Source organism: Amphibalanus amphitrite, unplaced genomic scaffold, assembly GCF_019059575.1.
Source record: "Amphibalanus amphitrite isolate SeventyFive unplaced genomic scaffold, NRLGWU_Aamphi_draft 000018F_arrow, whole genome shotgun sequence".
NCBI classification, from domain to species: domain Eukaryota; kingdom Metazoa; phylum Arthropoda; class Thecostraca; order Balanomorpha; family Balanidae; genus Amphibalanus; species Amphibalanus amphitrite.
The window spans coordinates 306,635-328,462 of record NW_024881514.1 but is presented as its reverse complement, the minus strand read 5'-3'; the positions used below and the strand labels follow the sequence as shown (position 1 = coordinate 328,462).

The following is a 21,828-nucleotide window of genomic DNA, read 5'->3' as shown; positions in this document are numbered from 1 at the left end:
CATGTATATATTTATGTGATTGTGCTCGCATATTACTTTTGATGGTCATGTATGTATGTATATGTGAATAGGTGGATTCGGAACAGCTTGGGATATGATCGATTAAGTTCAGATTTCTGATTTTAAGAAGACCACCTTGTACATCACGTGTGAGAATTCAAAAAATGTAGCTTGGCGGCAGTTATAAAACTTCGTTGTCAATTGTTTCATGTGGCTTGAGAATGAACTGTTGTTCGAAAATTTGCCAAACAATATAATATTTACTTTTTATTGAATTTCCAATTAATTATCGAGGAAAAGGTCATTTGAAATCCTAACTACATGTAGCCTTGTATGTATGAAACAACGAAATTAATTTCTTAATTGGAACAAGTACCTTTATCAGAGACGACCTGTAAAGCTTTCATGACCCCGTCAATCTGAAGATGACCGTCGGTGACGCGCATCACCCTTTCCTTAACTGATAGCTAATTTATTTTATTAAAAAGAGGCGCATTTTACTAATTTATGTAGGACAGTTTGGAGCTTGATGTTATCGAGCAGGCATGCATTGGCCAAAGTTGTAACTAAAATGTCACTGATATTGACATATTATATAAGTTATAATTAAACGGCTCTGATTCACTAGTTTTATTACTTCTTGGCTAATGACCCCTTTCGTAAAACAATAGAATGTATTTTATTTCAGGTTGATTGCCTCAGTGGTTTCTGTTCCTGTCAGTAGTTGAATAACCACAGACCGTATAATTTGTTTAATTCAGCGCTGCAAATGGCCTTCGTTGATAATTATCATTTGTGTCAGATTCTTCCTTTTTGTATTCCGCTTCTTCCTGACATTAGCATGTTGGTTTTCCTGCAACTCCATTGGAGGAAAAGCGCGTTTAATCGAAGTGGTTCAGGGCAAATAGCTTTCGTCGAACATCCAACATGCGTGCATTGTTGCCGTTTTCTGAAAAGCGCTGTCTTCCTTTAATGTTCGTGTGGTGTGTGCCGTGATCCATTTGGCTTTTTTTGTGCGTTCGGAATCATTAGTCACTGCCGGCTGGGGCTGACACTGTGGTCAGCGAGCCGTGACCTTAGGGACTTTCCTGTATCGACTTGACGCCGATTGGACAGACCTTGTCAGGGTGGACCTGTCGATAACGTCCGATTTCCGTAGCTACCATACAGCCGAGACGGTGTCATTTACTAGTTTTAATGTACTCATCGCCCACTAGTAGGTGGGCGATGAGTAGCTCCGACATGGCTCACCAGTCACCTCAAGACATATTGAAAAAAAAAATAGCTTTATCTTCCTTTTGTGAGACATAGATTCGACTTATGCCTGCCTGTTTGCATGTTTCGCTTATGTTTCCGGCCCTTGCTGCGTTTAGTGCGTGCGTCAGTGTTGCGAAGTTTTATGCTTCAGCGTTTCCTTGCATAGTGTATTTTGGCTTTCTGAACCGGTCGCTGTGAGCCCGTCTGTATATCGGTCGGTCAACGGCCGACAGTGCGTCGGCAGCTGACATTGGCCGCGAGGTGCAGCTTTTTGTCACCAGAGGCCTGCCGACCCGACACGGTGAGGTGACTGTTGATCGCCGACATTGACCAGCGGATGTAGAGGTGCAGGTTTCTGTCACCAGCAGCCCGCCGACCCGACAATGAACGCTGATATTGGCCGGGAGTGGGATGCTGGTGACTGGGATCGACCAGTGACCATACCGGTGGCCATTGAAGGGCACGTCCACACCTTTTACGCCTAATTTAGGCGGTAGTGCACACATTTCAGTAATTAAGCAGGCGATTTCGACAGTGCCGCGTAGTCTGACTATGCCGATCTGTCGAAATCGGTTGCGTTGCACTAAATATGAACTGTGTGCACCTTGCCTATAGGTATTTGCCGTTAAAAAGCTGTAGAAACGGGACAGCGGAAAGGGGATCCCATTCATGTCTCTTCCAGACAACATTGTCGAACACAGTATCCGCTCCGGTCCTCACAATGCTCGCTGCTCCGTCTGGATCTGTGTGCTCGACTGCCGCTACTGATGAACACAAGGTCGTATCGACACGGTCCGTGGGGGAGATGTGGGGGGGGGGGGAGGGGGAGCCGGTCCGATCCGGTCGGTCCTGCCGCCGGCGCCTCATCTGCGGCCGCATAAGGACGCAGCGGAGCACGCACAGTCTGGGTTCACCTGGTAACAGCCGGGCGGCCCTCACTTGCACCCCCCCCCCCCCGCGAAGGGATCCTCAGCCCTCCATGGCCACGGGGCCCCTGCCACCGGCCGCGGTCGGCAGCACCAGGTTTTCCTTGAGAGGTGCGCCGCGCAGGAAACACTCGGAGGCGTAAAAAAAAACTGTCGTCTGGGCCGGCCGATCGGCGCGGTGGTGTGACGGCTTCGACCGCCCGTTGCCAGGCGCAGTCGGCACTCTGCAATTTGCAGCGCTGAATGTGGAGCGCTGTTTTTTGGCCCTGCACGGCTGTGACAGGCCTCGTTGGCCCGGGAGCTGCAGTGATCTGGGAGCCATCGATCACTGAGCTGTGCCGGCCGGGAGCTTCTCAGAGACGCAATCGGGCCGGTCGGTGCTCAATGCTCTCGTCAGTGGGAGACGCTCATTGCCTCGCTGACTGGGCGGCCAGCTGACCCTGGGCGGAGCTGCCTGCTATGTCAAACCCCACTGCCCCTCTTTTCTCTGGTGTGTATCGAATCCTTGTTTGTCGTGCTGTCTGGTGCGTTTTGACTCCCTCAGTCCATGTTAACTCCTAAGCGATTCAGCCCATTTCGTTGTCGTTCTGTTTCGACTGCTCTCTGTGCAGTTCGCCTCGTCCGCTCCGTACCGAGTCGCTGTGGTTGGCCTGTTGCGCTGGCCCTCCCAGGGGCCGTCTGTGTGTGCGGGCTGGAGGCGCACGCCGTGCCCGCTCCGGAAATACCAGGCAGCGCCGTCGGCAGGGACCGGCCGACGGCCTCGGACACGCTGCCCTCCGCCCCGCCCCGTCCCTGGTGAACCGTCTGACACCAGGGAGGTGGTCTGCTGGGTACTGGGATGGTTCCGTAGTGTCGTCCGGCTACACTGTCACTGTTATGGTTTTCGTAATTGTTCCTTTTTTTGTGACATTTCGTCTCCAATCGTGTAAACGGCAACCATTTCAACGCGTGTTTGTGATGTGCAAGATTGAATTTCATCCGTTCCAGCAGTCCAGCTAGATTGACATTTGGCTCACACCTTGTAAACTTGATACTTTGCACATTGTACAAGTGCGCGATGCTCATCGTAATGATTTTCCTGAGATCGGGAAGGGTTCTTTGTCCGAGCTGCCACGGTCATGCGACCTTGGTTCAGGTCGCTAAACTTGCGCTGCCGTGCTCTGCCACACCTGTTCCTCCGTGGGCCTCTGACCGCCGGCCATCGCACCGGTCAACAGCGAGTTCACGGCAACTTCCTGCAGGCTCGGCCGGTCCGTCGCTCCCTCGAGGGGAGTACGGGGATGCCCTCCCCTTCCCCCAAATTCACGGACCACCTGAAAACTTCACCATTCCGCCCCCGTTCCTCCCCGCGATACCGTGACCGCGAGCCGCCCCAGGCGACCTGTAGCTGGGGCTCACCATCAATGTGCGTCAGATTATCTGACGTCAGACCATCATCTGACTCAGCTGTGTTGGGCTTTGCCGCGCCCTATATTTTTGTCAGCTCGTGCCTGCTGCCGCTCATTTAAATGTTTATTTTTCACATATTTGAAAAGGATGCCGTCTCAATGGCTCAATATGGGGTAGTGTCTTGCTGGATGACTATTGGTCACATTGTGATTCCAGCTGCTCCAGCCGTAGCCATATGCTCGTGATGGGAATGGCCCGCGGCCAGGGTCGGCGGCCGCTTTACAGGGCAGATGGAATCGGTGAGCCGAGCGGGCCAGTCTTATCGTGTGGATAGGTTCAATGTTTGATCATTAATTATGCCGCCGCCTAATGGATCCACCTTGGGAGGCGCTGTTCACAGAAATGTGCGCAGCAATCGTACTTACGTGGGTTCTAAGCTCCAACATCAAAAGTCTTTCCATTCAAAGTATGCGGACTAACTTCATAGCAAAGGGCGGCAGTTTCTCTTCTCGTGTTTCTAATGAACTAAATGGCAAGTATGCAAGTCTCGAACTTTCCAGCCGAAAATGTCCCGTTCATGTAGGGGTTTGTAACATGCTGTACAAACTCATCTCTCTGTTAATGTCAAAAGGTGGTCTATTTCCTGTCATACAGTGTTCATATGTCGCAGCTGTTCTTAACATGTGTCGAGTTAGCTGCCGCTCCCCTATAAGGAGGGTGTTGGGTGCGTGTTGGACGTGTATCGGCAGCTCCGTGTTGCGGATCACTGCCACCAGCGGACACTATCAGAAGGTGCCCGCTGCCACCATCGGCCATATCAGAGGGACGGGCCGGCCACCGCCGGCTCCGGGAACTGGTCACACCTGCGCGCGCTGGCGTACCCGTTTCGTGCCGCCCTGCCGTGCGCCCCACATTCACTGGTTGGCAAAAATGGCTCCATCGGGCCACAGCCTACATATATGGTCACACTGACCGCAGTAGGGAGCACGCTACCGGTATCAGCCACCTGTCTGGCTCTGAAAACATCACCCATTTTTTGCTGCTTCCATGCATCGTGTACGTTATTTGGCTTTCCCGATCCACAAGCAACATGCTCTACTGACATTTCCACGGTAGGATTATTTTTATTGCTTCATATGAAAGCAGACAATAATATGGCGATTTTCCAATGTTGTGTGCTATGAATCACCTGTAGGTATTTGATGTGGTTGTGATTGCTTTCACGTACCGCAGATACTTGGTAAAGGAAAGTATGAATTACGAACGGGCTTGGGGTAGACCTCCAATGCAAGATCCGTTAGTAATTCGCTCTTACTCGTTCATGTGTTTGCGATAATTTGAACGTTGAAATTCCGACATCCGTGCTCTATTGGGATGCCCAGAAGATATGGAAAATGCAGCCCTCACGGCGTGTCATTCGCTTTTTGTCCTGCATAAATCACCCACAACGACTGCTCTACAATAATGAGCACGAATTGTGGCTTGTCTGTAACCACCAGCTCCGGGTTAAAAGCCCAAATTACGTCATGGTGCGGACATTGCCTCTGAAATGCAGACACCTGATTTGCTGTCTGCCAGCAGCCACTTGCTACTGCGTGGTCATTTGGCATATATTGTCGCCCATCATGAAATGCTTAGTTCAGACAAATCGTCTGGCGACTCATGAACCGACCGAACTAACTTCGTTCCTAAATGACCGGCTATAGTCGCATTGCAGCGCTGTGCTGCGGCATAAATGATCGGGTTTGAGCTGAATGCCAGCTGGGACCGCAGTTCATATCGACGTTTGCTAGCCTGTCACTACGGCTCTAGAACTTAACCCTATTAGTGGCAGGCTCCTGGCTACCCCATATTAGTGGCGGGGGGGGGGGGCTGTTTACGACCCCCCCTTGATATCTCGAGATCTAACGGGCCGATTTTCAAAATTCAAACGGCATTCGATTTGGCTCAACGAGATCTACATTTCTAAAAAAAAAAAAAAAATTAAAAAATGTCAATAGGGGGGTAGAGGGGGGTAAAAAAGGGCAAATTGCAGATACATTTTAGACTGTTTATCACGGCCAGGTTTCTGAACCAATCTTAACGCAACTTTTGCCGATCGATAGAGAATGAACCAGGAATTCACATGGATCCTAAAAATATGCATTTTCAAAAATCATAGGCGGATACAGATCATTGAGATTGGGGGTACACAAAAAGTATAGTAAATAAGGTTTTTGTTGGTACTGTTTCTAAAAAGGGTGGCAATGGTCTTGTTATGTTACAATTTTCTTATGAGAGAACGACTAAAATTGGATTGGTCATGCATAGGCGGTGTCAGGGCACCTATGTTGGGAGGAAAAAAATAACCCCCCTTTTTGGACGCCTGGATCCGCCTATTATAGCAAAAACGTGTCAAAAGAGGATGCACAATAACTTTGTATATGTTATCACATGATACCTTTTATTCACTGTTCGTAAAACTGGTGCAGCATCGTGATCTTCGCCCAAATGACTCGCTTCACGAATAGGACCCCCCAATTCCCAGTGCTCTGGAGCCGCCCCTGGTAAAGTTATGAACTTGAAATTTTCAGGGAATGTGCCCAATTTAGTTTTAGGAAAAGTCAGAAAATTTCAGCATCGTAGCTTCAGCGGTTTCGGAGATATTCCCGAAAAACCTGAGGGGTGGATAAAAACAACCCCCCCCCCTGCCACTAATAGGGTTAAATACACCAGTTTGGCGTCTCTCTCTCTCTCTCTCTCTCTCTCTCTCTCTCTCTCTCTCTCTCTCTCTCTCTCTCTCTCTCTCTCTCTCTCTCTCTCTCTCTCTCTCTCTCTCTCTCTCTCTCTCTCTCTCTCTCTCTCTCTCTCTCTTTCTCTCTCTCTCTCTCTCTCTCTCTCTCTCTCTCTCTCTCTCTCTCTCTCTCTCTCTCTCTCTCTCTCTCTCTCTCTCTCTCTCTCAACGACACACCACCATACCACCTTTAGTACAATCTGACGGAGACACGGTGACTGACGAAACGGAGAAAGCTATGATGTTCAACAGCCACTTTAACGCACAAACACAGCTCAACATAAACAATCTACAAAACACACAGCTCCAAGAATACATAGCCACAAACGCTGAGCCGGTACCCACTCTGCATAACATAGTTATCAGGCCAGGTGAGGTTCTTAAAATTATAAATAACATGGATGCCAACAAGTCGTGTGGATCAGACCAACTTCCCACAAAAATTATAAAACTAACACCTTTACTTACTTACGAACCTCTGACTCAGCTTTTCAATAAATCTCTCGCAGCCGGAAAATACCCATCATCCTGGAAACATGCAAAAGTACGACCAATATTTAAGCAAAAGGAACACCATCAGACGTCAATAACTATAGACCAATAAGCCTCTTGCCTTGTCTTTCAAAAATATTTGGTAAAATTGTTTTCTCTCGAATCTATCAGCACATCACCGAATCTTCGCTTCTATCTGACAGACAGAGTGGGTACCGGCCAGGACACAACACTCAGTTACAACTTATGTACTTAACAAACAGACTGTATCATTCTCTCGACAAAGGACAAGACTTAACGACAATTTACTTAGACATAAGCAGATATTTTGAAAAAATATGGCATGCAGGACTTTTAGCAAAATGCGAGAGAGAGTTTGGACTAACAGGGATCTTACTGACGTGGCTGAAATCATATCTATCAGACAGAAGACAGACTGTGACTATAAACAATTCGACTTCTTCAACGCTGACACTTGACGCCGGAGTCCCTCAGGGTTCCGTACTAGGACCTCTTCTTGCGATAATCTACTTAAATGGACTTTGCGACAAGACAAAAAACGAAATGCTTTTTTATGCAGATGACTGTTCCTTACTGTCCACTTACTCACAAAGACACAATTTAAGCGACGTACAGACAACACTGCAACACGACCTTGACGCCATTTACGATTACGGACAAAAATGGGCGATTTCATTCAATGCAACAAAAACCAAACAACAAACTTTTTCTCACCTAAAACAAACAAATGCTCCAGCTCTAACGTTTGGACCACAACCCATTCCTATCGTAAAAGACCATAAATATCTCGGCCTCACCCTATCTACAGACTTACGCTTTCATGTTCATATCAACGAAACTATCCTGAAATTTAATCGTTCTTTAGGCCCATTATATTCGATTGCTAGACACGTTCCCAAAGCCATGCTTGTTTCTATCTACACAACTTATATACGACCTTTGTTTGACTACTGTGACATAATATACGACGAACATATCACCGCTTCTGACTGCATACGACTGGAACGAACACAAAACAGAGCTGCACGACTCATAACCGGGACAACATTACGGACTTCGACTGACGGACTGCGACGGGAGTTAGGCTGGACTGCACTGACCGACAGAAGGAAGATGCACAAAATTCAGTTTTATCACAAGCTTGTGTTTGATTCTACAATACCACCATTCATCAAATCCACCATTCCCACTGCAAGACAGCACAACACACAAAGAACGCTACGCAATGCATTTACACAAACACTTCCCAAGGTACGTACTTCGGCCTACTACAGATCCTTTATTCCTTGCACCACACGAATTTGGAACACATTACCTGATCAAATGCGCACAGATCGCAGACACACATCCTTTAACAAACATTTAAAAAGAACCACCCCGCCCGCCTCTGTATTTTTTTCTGGAATCACCAACCGGTAACCTTCTCCATACAAAACTACGGCTCAACGTCTCAAAACTTAACGCCCATCTATTTTCCTTGCAAAAAAGTGATTCCCCTTCCTGCCCATGCGGACACCCCCTAGAAGACACAAGACATTTCCTGCTAATCTGTCCACTCTATAACACCCAACGAGAGAACCTATTCCAATCCTTATCTCTAATCCTCGATACCGACTTTTCTAATATCCCTCCTTCTCAGCAACTCGACACACTCATTTATGGTACTGGGCTGCGTCGGGGCACTGACAGCGAGGCCGCCACCGCACTACAGCGCTTCCTCATCCAAACTCATCACCTCTAACCTAATACATCCAAAGTCCAATCCGTACCTAGTCCAGTCATGACGGCGTGTTTGACGCGCAATATAACGCACGTACTGCCGGGGTTGCGGGGTTGCGGCTCGGCATAGGGCGGTAGGAGTCTTATTTAGTTTCATTCATTGTGTTACCATTCTTTGCAAGCGGCGCCAAAGAGTTAAGTGCGTAGCACTTTTGCGCCAATTGCTTATGTAATTTATGAATTTTATGTTGTTACAGTGTGAATAAATGCTCTCTCTCTCTCTCTCTCTCTCTCTCTCTCTCTCTCTCTCTCTCTCTCTCTCTCTCTCTCTCTCTCTCTCTCTCTCTCTCTCTCTCTCTCTCTCTCTCTCTCTCCCTCTCTCCCTCTCTCCCTCTCTCCCTGTGCTAACCTCTCTACATTTGATGAATCGCGGGAGCTGTCCTGCCGAGGCCAGGCTCTCGCCCTGTTCCGCCCTGCCACGCTGGATGTTAATCAGGCGTTATGTTCACTGTTCAGGTCACGATGGCGACTTGTTACTGTATGTATACCACTGTCCACTTCTTTGGTCTGTCCTCAGGCTCGAGGAGCGATTTTTACATGTCGAGCGTGGTATCCTGAGCGGTATTTGTGCTTGAGATCTTATTTACTAACGGGAAACATTCCTATTCATTTGACATTTGCGACATCGTCCAGTGACAGGAGTTCAGAACGGTTTGACTTAAGTCTCCCGTCTATGCAGGTCAGCTAGTCAGTCGGACCAGCCCCAAACAGCTAAATAAATACTCTGTCTAACCCGTGACCACAGCTACTGACAATGCGGTCAGCTTCTAGGAGCTCCTTGTCATTCATTCTAGATTCACTATTCAGCTACTGTCTGAATTGATATCGCAGTCAGCCGTCTCAGCTCGACCTGCGCCTCCACCCACAGGGCGGCCAGTTTCGGCGAACCTGACATGTTTGTATCGTATGGATGACGTCATACGACGGTGGGCGGCCTGTCTTTGACGCCGCGCGGCCGGAGGGGGGGGGGGCACGGCTCCGCAGTACCTGCCTCTACGGGCGGGGCGAGGGGGCTCAAGGTTGCGCCATGTGATGTCTCCCGTCTGAGTTTCACAACGGTGTGACCTCTGTTGGTCGCCGACGCAGGCGCGGCGCCAGGCACATCCGTCGGAGGTGGGGACTGGCGGGGGGAGCCGCCCCTACCAGCGGTCCATTGCCGGGCCAATGATTAGCGTCTGTCTGCCGGACGGGCGGCGCTCGGCCTTGGTGTGAGGGCCGCCGTGGTGCGCCGGTCACCGACCTTGGCCGGCGGCGCTGTCTGCGACCGGCGCCTCCCATTGACGACCGCCGCGCGCAGGTGACGTCACCGGCTCCCCCTCGGCCCGGTGTGACGTCACGGTTGCGGCTCAGCTGGCGCTCGGCGGCGCTCGGCGGCGGCGGCTCAGAACGTCGATACGGACCGGCGCCGCCAGCCGCTCCGCGCCGTCCGCCGCTCATCGTCCCTGTGTTTCTCCCAGTGTGAGCGCGTGCAGCGCAGTCACAGCAGCCCGCTCGGCTGGCCTCTCACTCATAAATGTGTGGCGGAGCACTTTCAACGGCAGAAAACGTGAGTAGGGCGCGCCCAGGAGCGCAGGTCGGCGGCCGTCCGACCGGCCCGACCCGCCCGTCTCCCCTCCGTCGGCCCCGGCCCGTCTGGGTCGCTCGAGCCCCGGGGGCCGGGAGCCAGCGGCGGCAGGCCATCCCCGTCAGTCCACCGTAGCTAGAACGGCTGGCCAGCGTCCCCTTTGTGTCTACAGTTTGCTCGTCTCCCCCGTGAATCCGCAATGGCCCGCAATCCGCAATCCGCGTCTCGTCTCCCCGAGGAACCTAACCCACGCAGGCCGACATCTTCTGCGAGTCCACAGTGCAGCCGGCACGCAGGCCCGGTTGGCAGTGGAGACTGGAACGGTTGTTTTTCACAGAGTGGTGCGCGGTGGCTGCTCGCTCCCTGCGCCCGTACCGCTACCCGGCCGAGCGGCAGTGCGGGTCGCCCGCCCCGCTGCCAGTCGGGCCGGCTGCTGTTTTCGCCAGAGGCGGCGGCAGGGAGAAATCACGGCGGTCTTTGTGCGCCGCCTGCCAACACAGCCGCAGCGTATTCCGCGCTGGCAGTGTCGGGAGCTGAGTGTATGCCGGAGTGTATGGTACTGGAGCTGGGTCGGGGGTTTAGTTTCTCTCCCGGCCACCTCCGACGGCCGGAACTGTCTAACGAGTCTATCCACGGGCGGCGGGCGGGCGAAAGTGGCCGGCCGGCCGACCTACCGACCGAGTCGGGACGGGACCACTGGCCGATATTCTCACTGACCGGACCGGGTATATGATCTACTGGACAGGAGCCGCCGCTGGGCGGGTGGGGCGTACCCGACGGGTCGGACGGCTACCCAATTTACCACTACCCGGTGGTCCCAGGGCACCGATAACCCATCTCTGTTGGGGAGGGGTTGTCGGGGCCTTTGACCTCCCGCTGTTCGGGGGCGGTGCCAGCTGACTGCGTGTGCCGCTCTTTGTGCGGCGGCTGGTCGGCGTGGCTGAGTTTCGGCCGCTGCCGCCGCCGCCGGCGGCCGTCGCTGTGAGCTGCACTGGTCGCTGGGCGGCGGGCCGGCGGGCGGCGCTCGGCAGCAGCCTTGGTCTGCACTGGCCGCCGCACCCCTCCCCCCCCCCCCCCCCGGCGGCGGGCCGGAAAGTGGGACCGGACCGTCCGTACCGCGGCGGACGACATAGCGTGTGTAGCGGCAGGAGGGCGTCAGTCAGGCCCGGGACGCCACCGGACAGACACGGCTGGCAGGCAGTGGCCGAGCGGCTGACAGACTCCGACTCGGCTGGGACGCCCGCAGTCTGAACGGTGGACCGATCCCACAGCGCCGGAGGGGTTGTCGACAGTCGGAGCGGGTGATCGCTGCTCTCTGTCATAGTCACCCATCGATACTGCGGTCCTGAGTCACCATGGGCGCCAGGTAGGCTGACTCCCGACTCCGCAGGGATACAGCTCAACTCTGGGACCCTCGGCTTGGTGCTGGCCTGGCCCTTCTAGCCTATATCGACTGCCTGTCCATCTTCGTCGTCACCCGCCACCACCCCCTCCGGTGTTTTCTAACCGCTGCTTTATCAGCTTCGGTGCGACGCGCCCGACCTGTGGTACCGACCTGTGGTAGGTCATTTTCCATGCCACTCTGTCAGTCTGATTCATATCATCAGACGCGAGCCTGGGGTGTCACGGCTGTCTTCTGAGAGCATTCCTCTGAAGTCTGACCTCAGGCAGAGTTCACACCTGCAATAACAACAGGTGCCGAATGTCTGGCTGGCTGGGGTAAACGGGTAGTTTCAGTCCTTCCAGTATTTGACCAATCGACCCGTGGGGCAGTTGGTAAATCAAGCTCAAATTACGTTGAGTCATTGCAGCAAGCTCTGCCAGCGAGCGGATGGTTTTAAAAGTAGAAATAGCAGCGCTGTATGTGCATTATGCATGCATACGCACTGCAGCAATTACTGTGTTAATTTATGGCATTGTTATTATATTTCCGTCTTGCTACATCGCGCTGATTATTTCTCAGTGATTGTTATGCGAAGGCACTGATATCCGCTTTCCTCACTATCCCATCGTCGCCGTCTGCCGTTTTCTGCGAGGTTTCGGACCATCCCCCTTGCGCCGGTGGCAGAAGCGCGGGGTGACACCCGCCCTGTCCCTGCTCTGGCCGTTCCTAGCGTACCTTCTTCATGCCTCACGACTTTGTGCGGCTGTAGAAGAACGCCTCTCCGAGCATCCTTTGTGCGTTTCAGCGCCACAAAATGGCGCCGCCGGCTGGTTTCAGTGGCCGGTAGTCGGTCGAGTTCCTGGTCGGTGCCGCACGCACGGCCACCGCTCGATGAGCTCCCACCTCCCACCGCGCACGTCGGCGGCACAGGCCGTGGCTGGACGGCAAAAGGCATCCCTGTCCGTGGGAATGCCGCTGTCAGGCTGGTTCGCACGGTCCTCGGTCGAAACTAATTTTGTTCTTTGTCTCCGGTTATTGTTGGCATTCTTAGTGGCTTTTGCTCTCCTGAAATCGCCGCCTCGCCACTGCCAAATTGTGTGTTCCGATGGGAGTGCTCGATGTGTGTATTTTGCTCTACATACTGCTCACGTATGCATCGTCAGCTCGCCGTGTAACTCTTACATGTATGTTGTCCTTTTCTTACATCTCCTAATACATAAGGTCCTGTACTACTGTGCACTGGTGCGTGTGCTGACCCCGGCTCCCCTCCGCCTGTTTCTTGCCATAGCGTTGGGACTCTACTCCTCTCTGCGCTGTGTGTCGAGTGCTGACGCGCTACCTCCCCCTTCTGTTACAGCACCAGAGCGGCCGGGGCTTCAGCCGTATGGAGCTGCTGAAGGGAAGCAGCGAGTTCTGCCGAGCCCAGCACAAATAAAGTGTCAGAGCGCGCGCCGCGCCTGTGCTGGACAGTGCGTGTCAGTGAGGCTGCTGCCGTGCCCGAGGCCGGGTCACCGCGCGGACTGGGTGCCACATGGGGTGAGGCGTGCACGGGGCCGCCGACAGCTGCGCCGCGCCGTCCGTCCGTGAGCTGTGGGCGCCCGCCGCGCCCCGAGTGGCTGTGGTGCGCGCGAGGAGCGCTGCAGGGTCCACCCCGGGCCGCCGCCGTCTGACCCGCGCCCGGCACACACTGACATGAGCAATATGAGGAACAAGAGCATCCGACCGGCGCCCTCCGAGATTGAGTACAAGGGCATGCGGTTCCTGATCACGGACCGACCCACTGAGAACACACTGGCTGCCTACGTAGAGGTGAGAACTCACCCGACTGTACTGCGGAGGCGAGAATGGTTAACTGTGAACCTATGCAGAGATCAGACACTTTTTTCGACAAAACTGGAATAGCTCGAAGGTTATTTCTATCGAAAAGCATAACTCGTAGACGCACGAGGCTCTACGCCTAACATTAGGTCCATTATCTTCCTAACTTCTCAACCATTGCTGCAAACATGGCAGAGATTTGTGTTTTGATTGAATGCAAACGTTTGTCTATTTCTGCAACATATTGGTCAAGGAGTCATGTTATTGATGGACTCAACTTGAATTGTTGAGCATCCCGAGTCGGGTGTTATTACTCCCGAGTGACAAATGGCATTACCTTCGAGCTATTCTCAGTTTTATCGAATTATGAATGCCTGCCGCGCATTGAGACGAAGTCTGTACCTGGCTCTCAGTTGAGACAGACCGGATGCCGTACTTGAGACTCTGACGTCATCCGTGCGGGACCGGGGAGTCCTTCACTATCTCCCCTATCGGGAGCTGAAGTGGTCTATTAAGTTTGTGGCTTGCGGCGCCTATCAATGTCTGGCACGTCAGGTATTTGGCGGGCAGTCATTCAGCTCAAATCGTGCCTTGGGTTGTCCGGGTCTAGCGATGTTATTCTGCTTAGCTAACTCTTCTTCGTAAAAATCATTTCGGGATATTCCGACTAGCGATGATTGCTCATTGATTCCCCTGGTTTCATTGACTTCATTGTGACTCATGATACAATGTCGTCGCTCACAATAATCCAAATTATGCAAGAATGCTGTAAGGTCGGTATTTCCTACCTGTAGTATTTCCTGAAATGCTTCGTGATTGCATGATGTGAGCCTTTTGTGCGTCATTTTTAGCGCTCATTTGCTTAGAACGCGAAACGGTCTTTTGCTTTTATTCGTGTTCTTAATAATTGCTTTTGTTCAGTTACAAACTACCCGGATTGATAAACAATGGGCTTGGTTAGCAAAGCAAACGAAACGATTTGGTTTACATGAAAATTGAAGACATTTTGCTGCTACCAAGCGGCAGTAAAGTAAAAGCCCTTTGTTGAATAGCGCGTCCATGGCTCTGTTTCGTGAATGAACACACGATCATGCTGGCTGCCACATGCTCCTTTTCGTTCATTGTATCACCTATTTTTCCATAAACCTCAACATTGTTCGAGATATAGATGAAAAAGCCATTGAGCATGAAGTGTTGGCAAAATAGACTTTCTTTGTTCAGCGTCTCTTTGTTCTGCGAACTATTAATTTGATTTCACGGGATGATCCTAGCTGTGCGATAGCGATTTCCACTGAATGGTCCGCGCTAATGCTTTTATTTTAAAAGGCGTTTCAACCATCCTTAGCTTCAGAGAGGCGTGGGCTCCGTCTTATCATCGGCAGGTAGACGGTGGCGGGCGGGATTCACTTAACGCTGTAACCTATGGTGAAAGTCTATTCAGGGCTGGCCGCTGGGAGTGTTTCACGGGCTCGTACCGTCAGTGCATACTTGTGCCTCCATTTCATGAGTTAACCGAAAGAAGAGCATACTTTTGTCCTTGCTTTCATGTGCCGTGACACAAAGTACGTCTGCCCTCAACCCGTATGCTGTCCCTTGCGTGCAGTCGAGCTCGTCTCGTCTCTTGATCGTTCTAGCCGAGTAAAACAATTCACAAAACATGAGAAAACATGGCATGAGAACTTAAGGCTCGGAGCCTTATAGCGTTCGGTGAGATCTATCATCTGTAGCTGCCACTCAGGCGACCTGTCTCACTACAGACCAAATGACACTGGCTAATCGGTCGACTCGTCATAACACCCATAGATGATGTCTCGTTTCAAATTCGACCAGGGCCCTAGACTTCCTGATCCCTGCCGTGACTCGGCACATTATCCCCAATCCTAGACACCTTAGCGATAGCAGGGTGCAACTGGTATGTCTGTTGCTGGGGGCATCTGGCGGGATGACGGACGGCGTCCTAGGCTCAGCTGTCGCGGCGAGCTCATCTGGGTCCGAGGGTCAGTGGGTCTCCGCGGCCGCCACTGTCTCAAACCAGCCTGTGTCCTGCGACTGACTGATGTCTGCTATTTCAGGAGCTGAAGAGGCACAACGCGCGCTCGGTGGTGCGCGTATGCGAGCCCACCTACAAGACGGACCTTCTGGAGCAGGAGGGTATCTCCGTCACGGATCTGGTGTACGACGACGGTACCTTCCCTCCTACTGCGGTGAGTGCGGCCGTCGGTCTCACAGAGACGGGCGGCGACTCAGTCGGTCACGCACAGCCACCTGACACTGACTGGGAGCCTCACTACCACTCTCACAGCCGCGGGCTCGGGGGACCAACAGAGGGGCTCCCTGCGCTCACTCGAGAAGCACTGCGAGCCATCAATGGCGGTCACCTGCCCACTCAGCACCGCTGACCGCTCCGGCTTTGTGGACAGATCAGTCACATTTACATTAACACTGTCTCGACACATTCAGCACCCTTCACCGCTGAGGTTCGTTCCGGGTTTAACACAACACACATCAAGAAGTAGCCGCTCAGTTCTCTTGCTGTTTTCTTACGCCCACGTTGTGTCCATCGCTGATTAGAGTCCACGGTCGTCCGACTGACCCCAGTGTGGAGTTAGACCGTGCCCTGATGTACCCGACACGTGCCGCCGTCTGCCCATGTTTCGGCACGTGCCCCAGACGAGGTCAACTCGTGCCTGACGTGCCCGGTGAGTGGAAGTGAGAGGCGCACTCTGCAGCCCGCCAGCTGCGTCATTACATCCTCTTCAACCTTTCCGGGTCGTTTTCAAAAGTAATCCACCCGTATTCCATCAAGGTAACTCGGTGAGTGTTTCTTTAGATTAGGAACTTGCAGCTAATCGTTCGGTAGAAGCTTTTCCGTCCCGATTAGAATTAGATCAAGCTCATCGCCGTGATAGGAATGCTTGTTTCGCTGAACTTGTCTAGGTATCAGGCAGGTTGATAGCACAGGATGGAAATCTCCCCCGAGGGATGGTTGTGCTACTGTGCTGAATCGTTCGCCGCTGCCGGTCCCCAGTGACTAGGTGCATGGGGTGCAGGGACTACTGGGCACAGCTACTGTCAAGAAAGTTTGTTCACCACTGTAACGGGTCGACAGGTCCGCTCTGAAGTCAATAAGTCTGGTGTAGCAAATACGACTGGTTCGCGTATGGTGGGCCATCTTTTCGGATGCATGCCACAAATGGTGCAGCTTGCTCAGAGTCGGAGGGCCCTCTTCTAGTGCCACGAGCGGCTGCCGTCTCTGCGGTCGGGCGGTCGGTGATAGTGCGCACTACACTGCCGTGTCCCCGCTGCCAAGGCCGTGTCGGCCGCGCCCCGGTCCCCCCCCCCCTCCGCTCATGGACGGGCGTCTTGACCGCGGGCGTCCTGCGGCCCGCTCCAGACGGGGCCGCCGGGTACAGCCTCCTCTCAGTCACCGTACCGTATATCAGCCCCGCCTCCACGTCGCCCCCGGCCATAAGGGGTGCGAGCGGCACCGAACGGGCGCCTGCAGCGCTCAGTTCCCCGTGAACCTTTTGCAGCCGGCACGGAGGTCAAACCTGGGCCTCGTTTCATAAAGCTCTGCCGTAACTTACACCTTTCCGTAATTCACACCCTTTCAAACTACGGAGCGCAAATGAAGCCGTTTCACAAAGCCACAACTGGAATTGTTTACACCTCCGTAACAAAGCACATTTGCGTATTTGCTGTAATTTATCAAGCGTCCTACAAATTACAATTTCATGTCAACACTTATTTTTTTCGAGAAATTATAAAACAATTAACGTTGAATTTTAATCTTAAAAATTATTTATGAAAAAAACAAATTGATATTGATGACCATCCTTTATTAAATCAATATATTGAAAACAGCAGAAAGCCAGCTAAGCAGAAGTGCCTAACTACGAAAGTGGCGCGGCGCGGCGAATAAACAAAAATCCGATAGTGGCCACAAAAAGCGACTGGTACAGAAGATTTGCAGTTTCTTTTTCTCATTTGGGCTGTTCTTTCTTCCTCACCGGGCTCAACATGATAAAATATATTAAAAATTAGCTTCGAATCTTCACATTGATTCAAATTCACGCAACATTTTTGTGCGTAGTTTACACCACTCATATCAAGAACTTGATAAAATATTTGTCGTTAATTACGTCGTTTTATGAAACCCAAATGGCATCAATTGGTCCGGAATCGAGAATTTGTCGTAAATGAAGCTCCGTAATTTCGATGGCGTGAATTACTCCGGTCTCCGGCTTTATGAAACCGAATTGGCATCAAATACGCCAAATCTGGCATAATTGACGGAACGCCGTAAGTAATTCCTTTTATGAAACGAGGCCCTGGCCGCGTGGTTGCAGAGGAGTGGCTACCCGCGCTCCGCTGCGTGCGGTATGGGACGGACGGGTGACGGGACGGGGGACTGTGCGGGACAATGACCGTGGGATGGTGTGGCGCCAATAATGTTGCCGATTGTACCCAATGCCAGGATATCGGCCCCGCGGCTGACCGCTCTGGCCGCCGCGGCACCCGCCCGCCCTGTGCCAATTGGAGCTGCCGGGGCGCTGAGTTGGCTGATTGCCGCTCCCGCCGCCACCCCCGCTGCCCCCTTGGGCGGCGACCGGGTCGGTCGGCCTGGCCTCCGGCCAAATGCCCGCAGGCACTGGTCAGGTGATCTGGATCAGACCCCCGGGATGGGCGGGGCGACTCCTGTCGGCACCGATAGAGGTCAGGACGCTTATTAGTCAGCTGACGACGCGGCAACCTTGACCGAGTGCGGGTCACCCGGGCGGGGACTGACGCCTCCGCCCGGCAGTTATAACATTCAGAGTAACGGCACGATGTGGAGACACTGAGCGGAGTTTTAGCACCCGCTAATGGCGGCGCTAAGCTCTCTGTTGTCGCCGCCGGTGGCGCGGCCGGCTCCATGTTTTGTTGGTCCGGTATGGCGGGGGCGTGTGGCACTGGCCCCCCGCCAGAGCTGCTGGCGCGCCAACTTCGCACGGCCGCCGCCTGACATGACCTTGTCATTCGCCGGGCGGGGGTGGGCTGATAACCAGACCGGTACCACCTGTGGAGCGTCCGGCGGACGGTCCACTCAAATCGACATAATCACAGCACAGGCGCACTGTCAAAGCGCCGGTGTCCTCACTCCTCAGTCGTCTGATGGCCCGGTCAATAGGTCATGAGACTAGTCCTCGAATTTCTCCGGCTGATGAGATGCAGCTTATAAATTTGTATTAGCCGTTTCCGTTGCCAACCAGCAGTCTCAGCATCGTCAGCATATGTGGACCGCTGACGACTGAGGCAGAAACGAGGGAGGCAGGGCTGCAGCTGCGCCGCTCGGGGCCGATTACGGTTCCTGGTACTGTCAGTGCCGTCTATGTGATTTGTGTCTGACGTCCATTCGGTCCTAACCTTATTGGGAGTATCCTCCGGCTTCCCAGTAGCCACCCCTGGCACCTTCGCGCTGGCCTGTGACAGTGGGACCGTCCCCGATGTGCCCCGTCTGTCTACCAACTGTTGGGGATCATTCCGTCAGACTCTGACCGTCCCCAATGCCCCCTGTCCATCCTCCAACTGTCGGTAACTGTACCAATGGGATCATCCCGACGTCCCCCGTCTGCGACCGCCCGGTCGGGGAAACCAGCCCGCCGTCCGAGCTCGGACCGGCTGCCAGTGTTCCTGGTAACTGTGTATTCACACCGGGCGGATAATCCGAACCACAAAACCGGCTAATGAATGGGCGATTGTTTGTCGGCCGGAACTTCCGCAGGGTGTGTTCGCTGGAGTCAGAAGGGAACAGAGGGCCTCGGAGGAACACAGGAAGATTGCTAATTAATTGTTCCTCTTTCCTTAACACGGCTTCTGCGGTTTAAAAATGAGTTGGTGTCCACGACTTGGAACAGCACTGATATCTCTGAACTTTCGACACACGGCCCCGTCCCATTTCCCCTTTAGGCAATCTCCCGACCTCACTTCGCCTTTTCCCCGCAGGCTGGTGTCTCGATATCCCACATTAAACCGCCCAGCCTGTTGCCTACACCACCTCTCAACGCACCACATCTTGTTTCGCAGAAGATGTTTGATTGGCCTCAATACGGACTGTTTGCCTTGTTGTCTATGGAAACTGCCGCTCGCTGCTGTCGGCTGTTTTTATATCGACGTTTCTGAGCGGAAAGGCGGATGGCTCGCTCCGCTGTGGAAAAGTGCGGAGGACAATGGCAGACGGGTCGGCAGTGTCTGCCCGGAATCGCCGCGCTGAGTCAGCGGCGCCGCCCGTTTCCTCCAGGTGTGGCCTCGATCCAACTCCGAACACAACGTGTCGCAATCGGGCGCCCCCGCCTACCGGGCAGGAAGGGACACCGCTCCGATGTTCACCCGCAATCCCGCCTACCGGGCAGGAAGGGACACCGCTCCGATGTTCGCCCGCAATCCCCGCCTACCGGGCAGGAAGGGACATCGCTCCGATGTTCACCCGCGATCCCCGCCTACCGGGCAGGAAGGGACACCGCTCCGATGTTCACCCGCGATCCCCGCCTACCGGGCAGGAAGGGACACCGCACCGACTCGGCTCAGTGATCACCCTCTGCAACTTCAGTGTCGGGAGTCGGGAGTAATTCCAGCTGCAAAATGAACATCTTTTCTGAAGGCTGCTGTACCCACTTCTGGTTTCAAGCATGAGAGCTCGTCAACTTTGACAGGCTCGCGGTCCGACTAATCGGCTCAAGGCTGAGCTCGACACCTGGCGGAACGCTGGGTTCCCACCAATCGCCCTTCACCCAGATTTGTCCGTCACTTTGCGGTAGTGTGCGTTCTGGCGAGTTCCTGTTGGGGACTCATTCCCCGAGCGAGCGTTGGTTTATGCTCTCGGCGCTAGTTTATGCTATCAGTAGCTCGGCGCTGCTCTCTGAGAAGCCCCAATTCAGTCGTTCTGTAGCTATTCCAGGACCTCCGGCCTCCACTCGTTCTATTTACGGCCGATGGCAATGTCTGATGCTCAATCGGATCAAACCGCTATTTTTGAGTCGGCTGGTATTTCAGTGACGTGGTGTGGATTCAAGTTTAATGTGGAGGATCAGCTCATGGCCCATGCTTCCGTCGGCCTGTCGGGTGTCGTACTCGTGGCACCGGCCACTTGTTGGCTGCCACATGGACGCACGAGCCACATATAGGTATAACTACCCGTGGAGCGGATCGGTAGAGAGATCACCTTCCATTGAATTGTAATCCGGTTGTTAGGGCCTGAACTGCATGAATGACAGTTTTCTTCACACGAACCTCCAGCGTAAATGTCGCACTGTGATCTGTAGTTTGTGGTCGTGATAGGGCCCGGCGAGGGAGTGACTGTCCTTCCTTTTCGTTGTCGGCGATTCCTTTATCTCTAGAGCACCTATCCCATCCCTGACCATCGTTCCACAGAGTCAGTCTCAGTTGTATCTGTTCTGTTTTCGTTGTCCTTTTTCTGCGGTGATTATCGTCTTGTATCCCTGTTGTCCCGTTCGTTCCCGTTCATTGATCCTTCTGTCTCCATATGTCCTTGTTCCGAGACCGCGCTGTCCCCGGCTGCCCGGGCTCTGTTATTGTCTGGCCCCATGTCGATCGCTGCTCTATAAGCGTCCCGGCCCTGTGATTGGGCGTCGTCTGACGGGGCTATATCTGTCCGGCGGGCTCTCCCGGTTTGCCACGGCCCCTATGATCCATACTGGTGAGGAGCGGCGCAGGCGGCACTCGTTATTCAGTCACCGAGCGCAGTAGGGCGCCGGACATAACCGGCTCGTACCAGATTCGGCGGCTGCCGACCGGCCGGGACGGAGCGGCGACTGGCCCGAACTCCCACCGCACTGTGCTCCTCTCCCATAGAAGGCGTCCGTCCTCCGCACCGTGCAGCCAGTGCGGACTGACAGCGAACGGGGAGTGACGCGGAGGAGCCGGTGACGATGGACTGCCGCCGGCAGATGCACGACTCTGTCAGCACTCGTTGAGAGCTGAGGGAGTTCGCAGCCCTCGCAGCAACAGCTCGCTGAGAGCTAGCCGAGAGAGTTTGAGCAACAGTTCGTTGAGAGATGACTGAGGAAATGAGAGCAACTCGTCGTCTAGCTTTGGCATGGGGGCGAGAGAAACTCATTGTCGACTTGGTAGAGCGTCAATTGGTGGCTGAGAGCTACTGCTCTCTGGTGAAGGCGCTGGGCGCTGGCACTTGTTGATGTATCCCCATTTGGCACTCGATCTACCAGTTGAACTCCGCTCAAACGGTGTCGGAGCCCTACAAATTGCCTGCGGCCGAGCCGCCCGGGATGGAATCACTGCCGACGGCCGGCATCGATCCGGGTCGGTGTGTTGACGCCGCGCTGCGGCGCACACCGCCGGCCGCTAACGCCTCCGGACCGGTCGAGTCGGTCCGCGCGCGCCGGGTCAGACGACGATCGACGCAGCG

The 21,828-nt window shown here is 53.6% G+C and overlaps 1 protein-coding gene across 4 annotated transcripts in view; it reads left to right on the top strand.

The window, feature by feature from the left end:
- The window catches only part of LOC122388157 (protein tyrosine phosphatase type IVA 1-like), a 42,040-nt gene that overhangs the window by 16,482 nt on the left and 3,730 nt on the right, over nucleotides 1-21,828 (top strand). For 2 of the 4 annotated variants that reach the window (XM_043379003.1, XM_043379010.1), the window contains exons 3-4: nucleotides 12,943-13,394; nucleotides 15,476-15,607. In XM_043379003.1, the coding sequence (XP_043234938.1) occupies nucleotides 13,278-13,394; nucleotides 15,476-15,607 (249 nt within the window). In that variant the 5' untranslated portion in view covers nucleotides 12,943-13,277. Of the gene's footprint in view, nucleotides 1-10,015; nucleotides 10,184-11,191; nucleotides 11,568-12,942; nucleotides 13,395-15,475; nucleotides 15,608-21,828 lie in introns of those variants that run through there. The other 2 variants (XM_043379018.1, XM_043379025.1) reach the window with 2 other exon arrangements.